General features: G+C 42.6%; 1 protein-coding gene across 4 annotated transcripts in view; it reads left to right on the top strand.

Annotated features, from left to right (window-relative positions):
* The window catches only part of raly (RALY heterogeneous nuclear ribonucleoprotein), a 108,655-nt gene that overhangs the window by 75,991 nt on the left and 13,184 nt on the right, over window positions 1-19,480 (top strand). For all 4 annotated transcript variants that reach the window (XM_061041812.1, XM_061041811.1, XM_061041813.1 and 1 more), the window contains exons 6-8: window positions 3,781-3,900; window positions 7,872-8,065; window positions 11,259-11,314. In XM_061041812.1, the coding sequence (XP_060897795.1) occupies window positions 3,781-3,900; window positions 7,872-8,065; window positions 11,259-11,303 (359 nt within the window). In that variant the 3' untranslated portion in view covers window positions 11,304-11,314. The remainder of the gene's footprint in view (window positions 1-3,780; window positions 3,901-7,871; window positions 8,066-11,258; window positions 11,315-19,480) is intronic.

Below are 19,480 nucleotides of genomic sequence, written 5' to 3'. Positions count from 1 at the left end.
TCATAAAGATACACTCTGTTTTGTCTTAATGATAGACCCTAGAGAAAAGTACTGATGCAATACAAAAAAATTTATTTCATGAGAAAAGTTTTTAAGAGAAGAATGAATTCATCAAAAGTTAGATGCAAACTCCTGCACTAAACTGTCTAAAGCTCCTGTGAGGAGTTTTAAGCCAGTTTCCAAATCGACTTTAATTAATACTGTTGCCTCTCTATGGCCTGTCAAAGCTAACAATAAAATCATCAAGAAGAATGATGATGGTGGTGCAGGTAGTGTAGTGGTTAGTGCACACGCCCCATGCACATGAGGCTGTGGTCCTCCAAGCGGGTGGCCCGGGTCTCTCTAATAAAGGGACACAAAGCCCAAAACTAAATCTTATAAAAATAAAAAAAAGATTATTGCTGGTTACTTATTTTTAAAAGGGACGGCAGCAGCTCAGTCTGTAGGGACTTAAGTTTGGCGGCTGTGCAGACCAAAATATGGAAGTTGGTCTGGTTGCTGGAGAGCTGCCAGGTCACTTCCCAATTACTACCTTCAGCACGGCATCGCACCCTCACAGCTCCCTGTCAGTGTGTAGCAGTCCCACTCTGATATCTCTCTATTCATGCATGTCCACAGGTCCTGTTTGTGCATGTGTTGAAGTCAAGACCACAGTAAACCAGATCAAGACATACCTGAGACCAGAGATCCAGACAAGACCAAGACATTTAGGGATTGAGACCAAGACAGAGACAAGACCAAGACCAAGGCAGGGCTACACCGAGACAAGACCAAGACCATAAATATTACTGAAAAATCCTCAACCTTTTTGCAGAGGGCGTGTCGCTCAGTTAGCCCATAACACCGGGAAGGTTGCAGGCGTAACCAGGGAAGAGTATCAAACTACAAATTATTTGAAATATTCCGTTGCTTTAGAAAGAGATTTAAAATCTGGAGTCAGTCCAGTCTGAGACCAAGACAAGACCCAGAAAAATGCTTTTGATTCCGAGACGAGACCTTTAAAAAGGGGTCTTTAAACCGATCATGAGACCAAGTTGGGTTCTCAAGTACTACAACACTACTTGGTGCCTATGTGTATGAGATGCATGTCTCTCAATAACAGAGTGAAAAACCAGAATTCCCCTCGGAGATTAAGAAAGTATGTAAAAAAAAACCAAAAAAAACGAATTTTCCTGAATCTCCTTCTGCAGGGAAGGATAGATGAGATGAACCACCAAATACTACTCAGGCTTAAAAACTCAACAATACCAACTACTCAAACACTGTCTCATCTAAAGATCTTGTACATGCAGAGTGCAGAATCATTCTTCAAGTCCAAACAGAAACAGCTGATTGACTCTCTCCCTACATGGAGAGCAGGAACCTCTGATTTGTTCTGAAGGTGGAAAATCACATTTAACTCGTTGCTCTGGAGCCGTGAGACGTCTCCACAGCAGCTTCAAGAAACTCCCACATCGGCTTATGTTTCTCCCTGCACGCTGAAACCCAGCCCTGTCAACAAGCCTTAAATCCTTCCCCTGTGCCGTTTGCTCCTCTTCTCCTCAGTATTGTTTCTTATTTCAGAGAAAATCAAACTTCAACCCCAGTGCTTGATAACATCTGACTTGTGTTGGCTGCTGGGTGGGAGGTCATGGGGTTTCTCCGGGGTCAAAATCTGTTTTTACAATCTTTCTTTTTCCTCTTATGGTAAACACGTCCACAATGCAAATATTGGAAAACAAAACTTTTTGAAACATTGAGCACCAGCCTGAAACCAAAACAAAATGCTGCAAAATAAACCCGATCCAAAATCCAGGCTAGGTCAAAAGATCAAGATCTATAGGAGAAAAGAAACGCTCAAAAAGCTAATCTGGCAGAGGGTTAGTGGACGTGAACTGGTGAAGTGGACTGGGAGCTAATCAAGCAATATGGACCAGGTGTGTGAGGGGGGTGAGCAGGTGAGGGGAATCAGAGGTGCTGCTTGTCAACAGGCAACTGCTTGGGGCCCCAGACCAGTAGGGGGGCCTCTGAGGGCTGATAAACTTTCAACTTTTTTTTTTTTTATTATATAAATTTTCTCACAACTTCCAAATCAATTGAGTTCAAGTTGTTGTTTGGGGCCTGTTTGCCTCCATTATATCGGACAGATGAAGAGAGACAGTAAGTGTTGGAAGAAATGAGGGGGGCAGAGGTCCGATTGGAAACCGATGCCCAAAATAATCCTAAATCAAATAACTTAGTTATCGGGTTATCAATTTAGCCCCCCGCATTGCCTGGTAAAATGCAAAAAAGGAATTCAATACAGACTTGATGACATTTGAGGACATCTTTGGGCCTTTGAGGGCGACGCCCCTACGTTACATCACACCCGCCTGTCAGTCATGTCAGCTACGCGCCTAACTATGGATAACTCTTATTGTTCAAAAAATCAGAACGGATGAGTTATGAAAACATTCCCCCCCCCCCGTACAGTGTGTGCCGATCGAGACATGAGCTAATCAGAACTATCTGTTTTTTGAACCAGGCTGTAAACATGTTAATCTCTGCTGTAAAAACAGTTTTTTTTGAATGGGTGTGTATGTGACTTCCTGTGCCTGGGCCTCGTTTCAAAGATAGTCTCAAAAAACGTCCGTGCAGTTTGTCTTTAAGATGTTCCAAAAAAGATTTCACATGTTTATTGTTTGTGTGTTTGGATTTAATTACACCTTAAAGTGCGATCCAAAGACACAGACAGAAATACGACTCTCAGCTGGTTTGGTTGAAAGTTTTTTCTTTCTATTTCATTTCATTTCTATCGCCTCGACTAATAGAGTCAAGAAAGATGATGTGAGAGGGAGTAAACAGCAAACATGGAGAGAAACAAAAGGGGGAGGATGCAAAGTAAAAAAAAAAATGCATTAATGATGATCAGCTAGACATTGAAAGAGTGAAAGTTAATCCACACTGTTGTTGTCATGACAGTCATGAAATCTGGTAAAAAATATCAAAGAATCCAAAAAAAATAGATGGATGATGTTTTCAGTGATTTCCTGACAGTTTCACTTTTAGTTTTTCCACTTTTGCACGACAAGAATGAAAATGTTCTTTGGCAAATTTTAGGTGAAAACTGAGAAGCGTGAAGCGTCTCCATTTCTGGAGAGTCACTCCATGAATCTCCCCCTCCTGCCCGCTCGGCAGCCCACCTGAGTGTGTGTGTGTGTGTGTGTGTGTGTGTCTGTGTTTAAAGTTCAGACATGCTGCTTCTGTGTGTGCTGTAATGGTTGGCAAATTATGTCATGTCTCATGTTAAACCCCAGAGTCAAATTTAAACCATGAACCCTCTTTCTCTCCTCAGGATTCAGCCTCAGTGTGATAGGAATGTCTGCAAATGTACTCGTTTGAAAATGGACACTGACACCTCTCTCTCTCTCTCTCTCTCTCTCTCTCTCTGTCCCTCTCTCTCTCTCTTATCTCTCTCTCTCCCTCTCTCTTCTCTCTCTCTCCCTCTCTCTTGCCTTCTCTCTCTCCCTCTCTCTCTCTCTTCTCTCTCTCTCTCTCTTCTCTCTCTCTCTCCCTCTCTCTCTTCTCTCTCTCTCTCTCTCTCCCTCTCTCTCCTCTCTCTCTCTCTCCCTCTATCTCTCCTTCTCTCTCTCTCTCTCTCCCCCCTCTCTCTCTCCCTCTCTCTCTCTCTCTCTTCTCTCTCTCTCTCCCTCTCTCTCTATCTATCTCTCTCTCCTCTCTCTCTCTCTCTCTCTCTCCCCCTCTCTATCTCCCTCTCTCTCTCTCCCTCTCCCTCTCTCTCTCTCTCTCTCTCTCCTCCAGCGGTGAGAGGTACAGAGCTGCAGGCGATAAAGTCTGAGCTGACTCAGATTAAAGCCAACATCGAAGCTTTGCTGGGCAGACTGGAACAGATCACAGAAGACACACACATCACCGCCACAGGTGACACACACACACACACACACACACACACACACACACACACACACACGCGCACAGGAAGTTCAGTCACAAGTGAGTGATTGCACACGTCCTTTACCCCGGCTGCTCTTGAGATCCTGTCCATGAAAGTCACAACCTGAATCAGAGACCGGGGACAGCAGCCCTGGCCGCACCATAACATCCAGCCTCCAGACCCAGAAACAATCATAAGCCATCTCCAGGTCTACAAAACACATATAGACTGCATGAGCAAACTCCCAAGTCCCCCTCCCCACAGAAGCCCTGAGAGGGTAAACAGCTGGTCCACTGTCCCACTGACAGAATCCATATTGTTCAGGTTATTCAGGTTTTTCCTTTAATGCTCTCTCTCTCATGAGTGTCAGTCAAATGGAACATTTAAGCTCTAATGTCATCACGGCCATGACCACATCCATAAATCAAAAAACACAAAGAGGAACCTTGTTCTGTCTCCAGGGTCATTCTGGTTTTACACTCAAGACATGCTTCTCACACACAGACCTATGTTTTTTCTTTTTACCAGAATCCCACTGTGACGTCATTTTTCTCTGTGTTGTAAGACTTATGCAGACCACAAACAAAGGACTGGATGGGTTTATTTCACATTTTGTGGGTCAGTAGACACTCAGGTTCAAGATTCAAGATTTGCATTCGTCACATGCTCATACAGATGTGCAGTGAAATGAAAAGACTGTTCCACAAGGCCATGTAATAAACACTCAAATTACTCAAAATCACATATATGCAGTAATATAGAAATATAATGTAAAATTAAAAAATAATATTTGAATGTACAAAATATAGAAAAATGTAAACAGTGTAAAGTGTCCAGGGTGTTAAAGTGCAATGTGCAGATTGGAATGTGTGCATCATGTAGTGGCAGTTCTGTTTTTTATTCATAGTTTACACAAATATATGTTCAAGAACACTGTCAAAGTGGATCTTTTTCATAATATGCCCCCTTTAATACACTTAACAGATACTGATTCCTCAGAGAAATAATGAACAACTGTAGTGATGAGCTTCTGACTCTCTGGTGAAAAAGAGTTTGTCTCTACCAGATGACTCAAAATTAGATATTTTCTCTCACAAGAAGGTGCCTAAGTTGCATAATAATTCAATAAAATGAAACGTGGTAGATTATACTTCAAACTTAACTTCCCAAAAGATGCAAACTTGTTGTCTGTGTGTGTGAGCTGGTCCTCAGTCTGAGCTGCTGCTGCGTACACAGATTCTTTGATTTACTCTGTTTCCAGATGGCAGCAGATAATAAAAGGCAGGGGCTGCGTTACACACGTGTGTGATGACCTTTAGAGTGAAGACAGCTCTGACACTCTGTTTACTGGATGTAGTCTTACAGCAGGTAACACTCATTAAAAAAACATGTCATCGCTCTCTGCTGCAGCAGGAAGAAAGTGAACGTTGGTCGGGAACAAAAAGGGAAATCTAAAACTGAGGCTATCGATTTTCATCAACACGTCTTTGTACAGCGCTGACGTTAGAAACTTCTTATCTTTACACATTTAGATGGCCGTTTTTGTTTGATTTTTTTGTGTGGGTTCGTGGACGGGAAATCTAAAGTCCACAAAGACACACGTTTTTCATTCTGGCTGTCTTGAAAGGCATTATTAAATGTTTTAAAGGTCACATATTCTCCTCCTCTTCAACCAGTTTAAATAAGTCTCAGAGCTCCTCAAAACACGTGTGAGAAGTTTCTTGTTCTAAATCCACTCTGATCCTGTATTTGATCATGCCTATAAACCCCTCTATTTCAGCCCTGCTCAGAACAGGCTGTTTCTGTGTCTGTACCTTTAAATATGTAAATGAGCTGTGTTTGACCACGCCCCCTCTCTGGAAGGACTTGGGTGGCTCGGGGCTTTCTCGCTCCATGTCCTATTGTTTACGATGAGAAGGCAGGCTCAGTGGGCAGAACAAACACCTAGCTGTGGGAGTGTCACCCACCTGGGGGAGGGGTTACTGCCCTTTGTGATGTCATGAAGGGAAAATCTCCAAACAGCCTGTTTGTGCACACATTTTCTGAAAAGTGGAGCAGGTAAAAGACGGAGAGGATGGACTTCTCTCATCATTGGGGGGTTTGTAGAACAGACTAGAGACAGATATTAAAGTTAGAAAAACATGGAGAAGTTTATTTTACAGAATATGTGACCTTTAAGACTTTTATCGTCTGTTTCAAATCAGGACGCTTGGTTTAATTTTACAAAATATTGCCTGTTTTGATGAAACGGAAAAAAGGGGGATCATATCAGATTATAACAGATCTTGTCAAGATATTTGACTATTTAATACTTAAAAGGAAAACTCAAACATGAGTACAAAACAAACCAGTCATGTACTCGAATATGATATCTGTCCTTCTGGGGCTCATTCCCGCCGGCTTCTGGCCCGTCTTGCTCTGCACCAGATGTTTGCATTTTCATACCGTTGTTCCTCGTTAGATTAGTGCAAACAAAAGAAAAACAAGGGTGAGTCCTAATAACACAGCTGAAGAAATGATTCCTTATGTTACAGCAGACCCAACACATTCTGAACATACTTCAGATCAACTGTAAACTGAGGTTGTTCATGTGGTTACGTTTCTCTAATGGTTACTATGATTACTCTAAAGGCAAAGAAATCCAGTGTCAGAGAGCTGCAGTCAAGTCCCTGAGTTCAGAGCGCTGCATCCAGAGAACTGTGTTTTATAATTTTCCGAGCTAAGTTACCTGGTGCTTTAGACGTGTAAAAAAAAAAAAAAAAAAAACAGGAGGTGATTTTTTTTTTAGATAAAGAAAAGCAATCAAGTTCAGCACACCAAGGAGCTCCTGTTTAAACAGCGTTCCTCTCTATTAGTTTAGAGAAAACAGCCAACTGTAACTGGAAGGACTGGCAACAAGAGAAGATAAACCACACAAAATGAAAAGAGCCCCTTCATTTGCCTCATGATATAAAAGCTTTGTTTCATGATAAACTATAAAAAGACTTCGGCTTTTTGCAGTGAAGGGTCAAAGGGTAAGAGTAGATAATGGTGAGGAAGAAGAAAGGGGGAGTGAGAGACAGAGAGAGAGAGAGAGAGAGGGAGAGCAGGATGAAAGGAAGCAGGAGCAGCCTGTGCAGGGTTAAACATGTGACAGAGTTTCAGCTGGAGTCATTTCAGAACTCATCCTATATCATGCTCCGCACTCGGGCTCAGGCGGCGCCAAAGACCTCCCTTCGCTCCAGCTGAGCTTGCACTTTTCATGAAAGGTGACAAATGACCATGAAGGATTATAACGCCATTACACCAATCCAGGGTTAACCAGTAAGTTATAGACTGTGAGAATAATGTACAGTGTGTGTAATCCTACAGAGTGAGGTAATTAATGTTCTACCTCTGTCCAAGCTTCCATGTACCAATGAAACAGAACAGCACATGGACGCACACACACACACACACTCAGGATGAAAACTGTGCTGAATTGAACCTGTTCTACATCTGTGCTCTCTGAGGACACTCGGGTTGTTTTTACTATACGTCCGTCTGCGTCTGCACGCTGCAGTCTTTCAACGTGATCAAGTAAAGCGGAGGGGGATTTCTTCAGATCTGGTCAAACTCTAAACTTGGGTTTAATTCTGGTGTTTATACAGCAAAAGTCATGATTTCTCTAAGAGCATTTTTGGCAATAACTCCAGAATCCCTCCACTATTTACGACATTTTTGCACATAAAAGGTAATCCTGTAAAACAAAGTGTTTGACATTGTTTAATGTCTTTCAACATTTCCTGCATCAATCATAAATCAGGTAGAAAGCGATTTTTACTTCTTTTTTTTTTTTTACTTTTAGTTTTTTAAATTATTATATTAGAGCAGCTCTCCAGGTTAGTGACTTACCAGTGTTCTGTTTGTATGCCTCTTTGTGTGTGTGTGTGTGTGTGTGTGTGTGTGTGTGTGTGTGTGTGTTTGTGTGTTCCTATAGAGTTGAGGAAGGCAGAGGAGTGTAAGAGCGAGGAGGCGTGGCAGGACGGGGAGGAGTCGACTTCGGAGCTGGAGGACGAGGAGGACGAGGAGGAGGAGGAGCACAGACAGAACAGCGACGCTGAAGAGGAGGGGGAGGAAGAGGAAGAGGAGGAGGGAGAGCACACGCAGGAAGACTCCCACAACCATATTCCGGTATTTACACACCGAGTGCAAACGTGTGTGCTCATGTGTGAGAGCTCAGCCTCGTGTAGAGCTTCATCACACAGAAAGACATGTCAAGTTACTCAATACATTTTTTATAAATAATTCAATGTTTTTATGGATACACAATAACAAAAAAAATGTAAAAAGCTTCAACACTATTTTACCCTGAAGGTCAGCCTGAGAACTTTTTAATCAATGATATTTAAGGGCACATTTGAGTTCATATTCGAGTCATTAAGAAGGTGCTGGAACCCTTAAAATGTGTATTTATTTAAAAATAGGGACAATGCACATTAATGATCATTAACATGTAAATATGCCAGATTGTAGACATATGAATCTGAAGGTATTTTAAATAGTTTAGAATGGGAAGGAGCCTCGCAACAAGAGAGTTTGTCTAACCTAGTAACAGTAACCAAGGACGGCGGAGCTTGACAAAGGGTCAATTGTTTTCTGGAGATTTAGAAAATTAGCTCTTTGTCATGTGAAAACCAGCATTATCTTGAGATAACAACATTTAAAGCAAAATTATATTAAATGTATGGTTGTCTGCTTAGGGCTTACTTATATTTTTTTTAAAGTTGTGATCTTTATTAAAGGAGCAATATGTAACTCTGTCATCTAGTGTTCAAAGTGGGTACTGCAGTCTAAATTCAAAACATTAGAGAGCTGTCTCCCCCCGCCCCCTCCTCTCTAGAGTCGATGTTCACACAGGTTGCCATGTGGTGGACACTGAAGCTTCAGTGTTTAGTCAGCTCTGCATCGGTCTGTAAACCTTTCTGTGTTCTAACCTCTCTCCATTTTTCAAAAGCATCTCCAATATTGATCCTAGTTTGAGCATGTTTCTGCTCGTGGAGCTTATTAGAAACATGCAGAGGCTTTTTAGGTCGGGTACAATCACTTCTATCTGAACCACTTCTCTTGCCCGCTTCCATCGCTGCAACACCTGTTGGTTTGACTTGATAACGGCTCTCATACCTGGCAAACCGAGGGGCGTCCAAAACGGCCGTTTGGGGGTCGCCTTAAAACCGCCTACCTTCTCTGGTCCAAACAAATCCAGAGCATTCAGGACCAGAATCTAAAGTTAGAAGGAGGACATACTGGCTGCTGCATTGTTGTCAGAGAAGCCAGCACTTCAACATAGCATGTTTCCTTAATGTCTGATTATATAGTAAGCTCACTTTATCATTTCACTTACTACACATCATACTGATTGGACCTTTAACTCTGAGTCTAGTCTGGATAAGAACTGGAGTTTTACATTATGAAGTAAGGAGGGATGTCGTATTGTCTGCATGATTCTCAGGATGCTTTTTTCTATTTCAGCTCATTTGTACTGTCAGTCTTGAGATATTAGTCCTACGAGGAAACAAATTTAACACACTCCATGACAAAATCTCTGCCATGTGGTCCGCAAGAAACCCAATTACCTGAAAGACAACCAAAGCATCCATTTAGTGTCGACCAGGGTGGGCCTGACAGTGAAATTATCACGCTTATTAGCTGAGGGGGAAGAGTGGAATCAACAACACATGAAGAACAGAAAATCTGAAATATAAAAGTCTGCAGCTGTCTTCAAGCCTAAGAGGAACAAATACTGCACACAGCCAGTCCAGTAACATCTCTGAAGCAAACTATATAAATGTGTAATAATACGTCCAATCCAGAGCTGGAATGATTCAATTTAAGGGAAAGTGGCAGGACGGAAAAAAAAAAAAGAAGCGGTTCAAGATACTTTTTAACATCATCTGGTTTAAGTTTTTCTAATGTGATAGTGAAGTTATTTTCTCATTCTTTTATAAATCAAATGTTTCGGGGGTCTTCTCCAGTGTAAAGACCACCCAGACTTCTTGCATCTCAAGGTCACTCTAACACAGATGTCTCTGCCGTGCCTGACTCTCCTCCTCCGCTGTGTTTGATTTCTTTTTGCAGCATTTTTTCGACCAAATGTATTGATGAATTAGTGTAAGTTGGATTCAAATGGATTTAGACAATCTAAGAGGTCATCAGTTTCCCCGTCTGAATATTGTGATCTAAGTCCATTGGCTCGTTGTGGCAAGCCCAGCAGCTCATGTAGCACGCCCACGATATGCCGTAGCCTGCGGCAGCACAGTAGTGCTAAGGTGCTAATGTTTATGCTCCCCTCGAGCGGAGCCAGTGGCTGTATTCCCAATATGGTAAAAGAGGCGGGACATTTCCGAGAACCGTGCTGAGCAACTGAGCAACTGACCAATAACGACAGAGCGGATCGGCAGACCAATCAGAGCAGACTTGGCCCACGTGGGGTCTAACAGTGGGGGCTCAGCAGAGCGTAGCTGACGGACTCAGAGCGTAGAGGGAGCAAGGAGGAGCAGTACATGAAAACAGACACTTTTTTCGGACTTTATCTATTGTGAACGTACAAAAGTAGGTACATAGATTAAATATACGAACCCCAAAAAGGGCATAATATGGGCTCTTTAAAAACAGTGTTACGATAATGTCCACAGGGACAGTAATCAGGCTCATGGAGTCTGAGTCAACAGGCAGATCATAATATTATTATAAACCTGTCAGGGAGGATGGTCATCCTCGCCAACAGAAACAATTCTGTTCAATCTTTTTAAAAAGTGTTTGTGTTTGAAATGTGATTTCTATCTGAGAGTACCATATCATATAACAGCTGTTAATGGAACAAAAATACTTCTTACTAATGTACCCTCGATTTGTTCAGACATTCATGCTTCAGCACGATACAGGACAACTGGGCCTAGTGTGAGTGCGGCCTTAAAGCTGCCCCTTTGAGCTGAGAGAGTTCAGGGTCAGAGGCAGGAGTAGGAGTTTAGTGGGACCTGTTAGTTTAAGGTTTATTATATATATCGGATTTATAGCGGGTGTTAATTCAGAGATTCACTACATGCGATTTCAGGCCAATTCTGACATGATTTTTGAGAGCACAACTGACTTTGAGGGGGGATGTATTTTGAGCCTGATCGCTCATCGCTGTGTCATATCCAGGGGGTGGGGCGATGACCAAACGAGGCACGCTCAGTTAAAGCAGATTGTGCTCTCTTGTGCAGATAGGTGACCTTGTCAAAATGTCCTTATTTCCATCCTCCTGTCAACTTGAGCTCGATCATAATCTTAGTTCAAGACTGTGCATGTTTTGACTGCGGCCTTTTCTTTCTGTTCTTTTCTTCAGGAGAACAGTCGCCTATCACCAGAGCTGGATGCTATTCATGCATGAGAGGTGAGTGCGTCTCTTTATTACGTTGGATCATTTCATCTTAAACTCAACTGTCACAGCCTTTTTTTTGCTTCCTGTGCGTTGCATGTTGCTGTCACATTTAATTTCCCCGCCACATTTGAAAAGAGTTTATTACCCGGTGCAAAGAAATGTATGCAACGACTGAAACGCGATCCGTTTGAAGTCCTCCAGTGAAAGCTTTTGCCCCTTGCTCTTACTTGTTTTGCGTCATGTTAGCGTCGCTCTCGTCCAGCTAAAATAATAATAACTCATGAGGGGCAACGCCATCCTGATTTATAACAAACAGGTTTGGACTTGTCTGGGGCCGCCTCATCATGTGTGATGTGTAAGTCTTTGAAGAGCGAAATGGGAAGTAAATCAGCCCAGACTTCTTCTAATTGAAACCCAACTGCACCAAAATAAAAAAACCTATCAAACAGATGTCATATCAGTCCGACTCAATATCATGAAACTTTGATGAAGAGGCAGAAAAGCAGATTTCATTCACATTTTTTTAAAGAAGGGATTTACTACAGGGCCGTTCCTTCTGTATGAACAGAGCCTCGATCACTCACACACACACACACTTTGTCTACAGAGCAGCTCCACTGAGAGTGTTAGAAACCCTCTGATAGCATTTGTCCTCCCTGATGCAAAGTCTGATACCAAGACCTGAGTACAGCCTGAAACCCTCTGAGTATCCCTCTGATACCAGCATCATAGAAATTACATTTTATGTTTATCAGCTGAATAGTTAAAGGCAGAAAGTGCAACATAAATATATTATAAATTAAGTCTATCCTGTGTAAATGTCCATCTGAGTCAGGACTGTCTACAATGAGTGAGAAGCTCGAGTCCCGCTGGCTGTGTTGTTGTCAGAGCTGTGTTTACATGGATGGGACGGCCGGCTCCTCCCCTTGTGTATAAAAGCTGTTTTAGTCAAGGACTAGAGAGAAGAAGAACATACTCACTGATTATTTAGATAACAGAAAAGAAGAGGTTGGTCTTGACTACAACACCACCTGATACCATACATTGGCTGGGAGTGTCAGACAAGTGCATATACAGAACGCTTTGCTAAAAAGCCACAACAGGAATATAAAAGGCAGAAACAGGAATGCGATAAGCCACAGTGCCAATGCAAAAAAGCCGGCCAGGAATGCAACAAGTCAAAATCTGAATGCAAAGAGCTACAACACCAATGTGATAAGATAGATGTTTGCATTCATATTGTTGCTTCACCCTAAGTGGTTTTGGATATGCATTTGTATTGGCACCTCCCGGCCACCGTATACAACACATTCGGTTTTATCAGATGCATTTCTGATTCTGCATCCTACCCACTCCTTTCAGAAGCCCTTTTCTCCACCCCATAGTGTTGTAGCCCTGCCCAAAAAAAACATTGGTATGATTCAATTTATGCCCAATAAACATCTTTTTAAGCGACCCGTCGAGCAAATGATGAAAGCTCTGTGTTATAAACAGTGACATACAAAATGTTGGAGGAGGTCCCCTGGTGTTCTGCTTAATACACATGTACCTGAATTTCATTAAAATCCACCACATTGACTGACAACATTACATTTGAGATCTGATGTTTAATAGAAATGTTATGACATCTGCTCCAGTCAGACCCTTGGCACCACAGTTTAATGTCTGTCACTCTCACATTCCATTCGGACATTTTTTATTCAAACGGTCAGGATGCTTTGGACTTGGAGCTGCAGAAATAAATCAAGCTGTCAATCTAATGACCGACTGAATGAAAACACTTGTTTAGCTTTACAACCGAGGAGGGAATCTCAGGTTTATGACCATATGGCTCTCCTACAGACTGCATTTCCAACTCTTCATGTCGTGTCGTCTGTGCCGCCATGACATTTTAATCTAATCCTCCATTTTGTTCCCTTAATGGGTTGTGCCAAAGCTACAGTATATTCCAAACTACAAATGTCGTCTTTCATACAGGATGTCATAATGAAGATGATAACAAACATATGTTCCCTTTATGTTACTAATGCTGTATAATGAGCCTTTGCTAAGTGGCAGACATGACCTGAACTGCAGCGTGTACACATGAGAACCAGTCGACAGAAAGATTGTGCAGCTTTGGTGCTCTTTGCAAACAAGACCAACAGAGACTTATTCCAATGGTCTAATTCTCAAAGCACGCACAAAGGGTTAAAAGCTCCTCAAACTGCGCTGCAGAGCAAACAGCGCCTTTGTGCACCAGTGCTGTTTGCATATGTTTACTGAAACCAGGGGGCGGCTGTGGCTCGGTGGTAGAGTCCGCCATCTCTCAACCAGAAGGTCGGGGGCTCAAGTCCAAGCTCCTGCAGCCACATGCCGATGTGCATGTTGTTTGCACATTTTTCTCTTTATTTCTGCTTGATCTTGTAGTTCTCCTGTGATGTGTGTACAGCTGCACATGGCTGGTCTCCCGTTCCAGAAAACAGATCCAGTGAGTTCGCTGTCAGATTGAGCGAAAGCGTGGCGCTAACGGACTATGTTGAAATTGGGAGCAAATTCTTTCCGAGAGTTTCCAAGTTGTTGTTCCTCTGACTTGAGCATGCGTCCACTTGCATTTTCCAACTCAGAAACTTTTCCCAATGTGTCCGACACCACCTGTAATCAGGGTATATATGGAGATAAAGGAGCTCCGTCTGCAGGAGAGCAGAGCTGTGCAGCACGGAGTAAAGGTGCACACTGCTGCTCTCCACAATCAGGTGCAAAACAAGTACAAACTGCATGGAGCTGCAAAACGTTAAGGGTGTGTTTGTGCATGAATATTATTAGAGGAACAGGGTGTGCAATTCATAGTGCTATTAGCGACCGCAATTTCTTCCATGTTAATTTACCATATCATCATAAAATAGCATAAAAAGAAGAAAGCCAGTCCTTGGAGGGCATTAAGACAAAGTTACAAAGATTTGTAACTTTTAAAAGTATATTCCTGTGGCTCAGTGTATTGAGTGAAAATGTGGTCTAATTATGCAACAAGAGTGAGAATAACCAATCATTGGAGAAAAAACGAGAAATGTGTTATCTGTGCAGGATGAGAGTAAAGACTTCTGGAAGTATATGTGTCACACACATGCTAATAATACTGACACCATTATATGTATCCAAACGTACACACGAGCCATCACAGGCCTCGTTAAACATCCAGAGTTTGAACAGCAAACAGTCTGGTTTCCATGGAGCTCAGGGTGCCAGATGGTCCATGAAGACTGAGATTTACTCCTCAGTTTGTGCCTGCTTCGATGCCTCAGAGTTTCTCTGCATCATCATCTTGTCATGCTTAAGTGTTAAACACATGGTGTCGATTGGTTTGTGTGAGAGAGAGAGGAACAAAACGACAGCTTGTTAGCAGCGGCCGCGCCTCGAGCTACGTCACACCTAGTTGTATTACGACAAGCCCACTGTCCAAAAACCAGCATCAGAAGACAAGTATTCAAAATAAATAAGGAGCCCTATTTACTTTCTGGAGGATGATGAGTTGTGTAAGATTTTCCAGGTGCTTAAAATGCTCATTGTTTTTTGTCTTGACTGTTTTCTTTAACTGGATATACACCAGCATGTTAAGAGTCCAGAACAAAAACCTGACGATTGACTCTTCTTTGTTGTTGCTAAAGGTACTGTACTTGAGATTTATTTAAAGGAAGAATGTGTGACATTTTACACTTAAATATATCGGAGATCAAGTCTATCCTGTGTAAATGTGTCTCTGAGTCATGACTGTCTACAATGAGTGAGAAGCTCGAGTCCCGCTGGCTGTGTTGTTGTCATATCCGTGTTTACATGGACGGGACGGCCGGCTCCTCCCCTTGTGTATAAAAGTTTTAGTCAAGGACTAGAGAGAAGAAGAAGAACATACTCACTGATTATTTGGATGTTTTAGATCACGGTCAATATGTGTCAGTTTACACGCAATGTGAAGCTACGAGCTAACTAAAGTGCGCTAACATTAGCATGCTAACACCGCTACTGCTTAGTCCTTAATTAATGTGTGCTCCAATTTGATAACTCCTTTGTGCAAACTCGAGTGGAGGGGGGTTAGAGGTGTGTCTCTGCAGGAGAGCAGAGGCTTCAATATGGAGGAGGTGTGGCCAAACAGCAGTTTGTTTTGGTTTCATGCTGGTTCTCATGGGCAACATCTACTGGATCAAAATAATCGCGCATTCTGCCTTTAAGATGCTGTTCTTGAGATCTGTTTAGTTATTTCAGCAAACACAAGACATTGATGCAGGGTTCAAAATATATCTCTCTGTTTAGGATGAACCTGGGATGGACGCATGATTGAAAGAGTCTGGGCCAGTCTCTAGTCCAGGGGTGGGCAACTGGCGGCCCGGGGGCCACATGCAGCCCCCATCAACCTTAAATGTGGCCCCTCAGGTTAATTTTTTACACATCAATTAATTGGAAACATGAAGAAAACATGATGAAATCTGCCATGAAATCATGAAAACCAAAAATATGTTCATAATAATATCTGATCACTGGTATGTGTTGAGATAAATTTGAGACATAATCGACTGTAATCGTTTAATGTGGCCCTCTGGCAGTGAGAATGAAATGAATGTGGCCCTTGCTGTGGCCCATCCCTGCTCTAGTCACATATAAACGTCACTCCCCCTCCAATTGGCTTGAGGTGAATTCTCCGGAGAATATCCTGCTGCCTTCTCACATCAGCTCACCTTGACTTGCTGCAGAAAAACTACTAGGACTCCGGCAGGAGAAACTCTGGCTTAAGTCCGAGTGAAAACTTTGGATGTTTGCGTTCACACATGCAGCTCCTCCTGGAAATATCAGGAGTTTTTCAGGAGTTTTCTGCAAGTGTGAAAGCACTGACGGTTAAAGGCGGCTGCTGCTGACAGATTTACTGCACTCACTCCAGTGAGCGCGGTCAGTATACATTATCAATCAATCAATCAATCAACTTTTATTTGTATAGCGTCAACTCATAACAAGTGTTATCTCGAGACACTTTACAAGAAGCAGGTAAAATACCTTACTCATTGTCTGTTAACATTACAAAAGAGCAGGTAAAAAGACCTTACTCATTGTTATGTTACAAAAAGCAGGTAAAAGACTTTACTTATTGCTATGTTACAAAGATCCGGCCTATCCATCATGAGCACTTTAGCAAAGCAGCAAAAGTTACAGTGGTAAGAAAAAACTGCCTTATTAAAAGGCAGAAATCTTCGGCCGGATCCCCGGCTCATGACGAAACAGTCTTCACAGGCCTAGACTGCGCCGGGCTTGGAAAGGGATAGGGGGAGAGATGGGATAAGATGCAGGAAGAGGGATAGAGAGCAAGGGGGTGGGGGGAGGTAGACCGTCCATCAGCAATCCGGTGGGGAGGGGAGGGGGTGTGGGGGGTTGTTCTGGCAGGCCGCCAACCCACGATCCGGTGGGGAGGGGGTAGTGGTGGGGTGGGGGTTGTTCTGGCAAGCCGTCAACCGACGATCTTGAGGAGCCTAGGAGAGCTCAAGAGCTCCCAGGAAAGTAGGTGGTTAGTGACTGAGATTTATAGATAGATACATGCAGTAATATGATGTACTGTATATGCAGAGAGAGAGAGAGAGAGAGAGAGAGAGAGAGAGAGAGAGAGAGAGAGAGAGAGAGAGAGAGAGAGGAGCTCAAGGTGCCAGTTCCCCCGGTAGTCTAAGCCTATAGCAGCATAACTAAGAGCTGGTCTACACCAGCACCAGCCCTAACTATAAGATTTATCAAAAAGGAAAGTTTTAAGTCTAATCTTAAAAATACAGACTGTGTCTGCCTCCCGGACCCCGGCTGGAAGGCGGTTCCAGAGGAGAGGAGCCCGATAACTGAAGGCTTTACCCCCCATAGTACACTTGGAGACTGTAGGTACCACCAGCAGGCCTGCACTCCGGGACCGCAACGCTCTCAAGGGACAGTACGGCACTAGTAGCTCCTTAAGATAAGATGGTGCCTGGCCATTTAGAGATTGGCCATTAGGATTGGACTCTCCAACAGGTTTTTTTCTTGTAAACTTTGGTCAAATAAAATCACTGAGAGTTTAGGGAGCGTGACAGCTCATACAAAACTGACACTAAAAGGTCCTACTGATCCTTTATGATGAAGCTCAGGGCTTCTGACTGAGCTACTGTATTTCATTTATTGAGGGAGAGAATGTTTTGCAGAGTACTTTACATGTCGGTGTTCATATAGTTTCCCTCTGTTTCTTTAGTATCGTAGGGGGTTTAAAAGTCACAAAGTTCACAGATTCCTGAAAAGGCAGGTGTGTGTGTGTGTGTGTGTGTGTGTGGTGACCTGACGTAAAGCAGCAGACGAGATTCAGAACTGAAGTAGAAGTCTGCTTGCTGTAGGCTAATCATCAATCACAGGGTCTGGATCGTGATGCTGACAAAGTGTCTGATTCCCTGACGTTGGCGGGAAGCTCGTTGACTAAACAAACCCTCACGCTTACAGTCACAGATGTGTATTATCGTAACGGACCGCAGCGGCTTGTGTTTCGATGAGGTCTGGGTATGGGGGGCCTCTCAGTGCTGACGAAGTGGGACATTATCTCTGCATCACTAAATCTGATCAGCTCGGACAAACAAAGAGGCAAACTGCTCGGCAAGAAATGAACACAAACAAAGAAAAGAAAAAACAGAACACAAATCATTCTTCCAAAACTGTGGGTCAGAGTCCAGCCCGTGAACATGATCCCTCTCGTAGCTTCAACAAATAATCTGTGTCCGTATTGCTCCCTGGAGTCAAATTCTTATCTGTTCTCCGAGACCTGGGCCGATCAGAGCGGAACTGCTGCTTCCACTGAAAACATTGTAATAGATTTCAGAAGTATTTCTCGAAAGAATAACTATTGAAGACAGTTTATCTTTATTCTAGGGCAGCCTTTCCCAAACTTAAGGCTGTCGCGGCCCACTTTGAAATACAAAATTATTCCGGGGCCTGTTATAAAATAAAAGTTATGACTACAGCTCCCACTTTCAGTAAGAGTAAAATATTGGACATGACAACATGATCTTATGCAAAGATAGACACAAAACTTTACTAAACAGATAGTAAAATATCATATGATATTATGTCCATGAATAGTCATGACAAGCCTTACTAATCACTCTGTCTGTTTGAGGGGTTGGCTCATGGTAAATCATAATTTAAAATGATGAAATAAAAAAAATATCACAATATTATATTGTCGCGGCCGCGGCCCACACTTTGGGAAGCACTATTCTAGGGAAACAAAAGTCAAGTCTTCATTTTGGCTTTGAGATTTAAAAGATAGTTTTCTTGTATTTCTGGATGGCAGTAGCTCAGGCTGAATCAGTGCGGAAAAAACGAGAAATGTGTTATCTGTGCAGGATGAGAGTAAAGACTTCTGGAAGTATATGTGTCACACACATGCTAATAATACTGACACCATTATATGTATCCAAACGTACACACGAGCCATCACAGGCCTCGTTAAACATCCAGAGTTTGAACAGCAAACAGTCTGGTTTCCATGGAGCTCAGGGTGCCAGATGGTCCATGAAGACTGAGATTTACTCCTCAGTTTGTGCCTGCTTCGATGCCTCAGAGTTTCTCTGCATCATCATCTTGTCATGCTTAAGTGTTAAACACATGGTGTCGATTGGTTTGTGTGAGAGAGAGAGGAACAAAACGACCGCTTGTTAGCAGCGGCCGTGCCTCGAGCTACGTCACACCTGGTTGTATTACGACAAGCCCACTGTCCAAAAACCAGCATCAGAAGACAAGTATTCAAAATAAATAAGGAGCCCTATTTACATTCTGGAGGATGATGAGTTGTGTAAGATTTTCCAGGTGCTTAAAGTGCTCATTGTTTTTTGTCTTGACTGTTTTCTTTAACTGGATATACACCAGCATGTTAAGAGTCCAGAACAAAAACCTGACATCGAGTTAAAAAGATGAACGATTGACTCTTCTTTGTTGTTGCTAAAGGTACTGTACTTGAGATTTATTTAAAGGAAGAATGTGTGACATTTTACACTTAAATATATCAGAGATCTAGTCTACATGATCTTATGCAAAGATAGACACAAAACTTTACTAAACAGATAGTAAAATATCACATGATATTATGTCCATGAATAGTCATGACAAGCCTTACTAATCACCAAAGAATGGAAGTAGGTCTGGTTGCTGGAGAGGTGCCAGGTCAC

Source organism: Labrus mixtus, chromosome 7 (genome assembly GCF_963584025.1).
Source record: "Labrus mixtus chromosome 7, fLabMix1.1, whole genome shotgun sequence".
In the NCBI taxonomy this organism is placed as follows: domain Eukaryota; kingdom Metazoa; phylum Chordata; class Actinopteri; order Labriformes; family Labridae; genus Labrus; species Labrus mixtus.
This window is presented reverse-complemented; position numbering and strand designations above follow the sequence as displayed.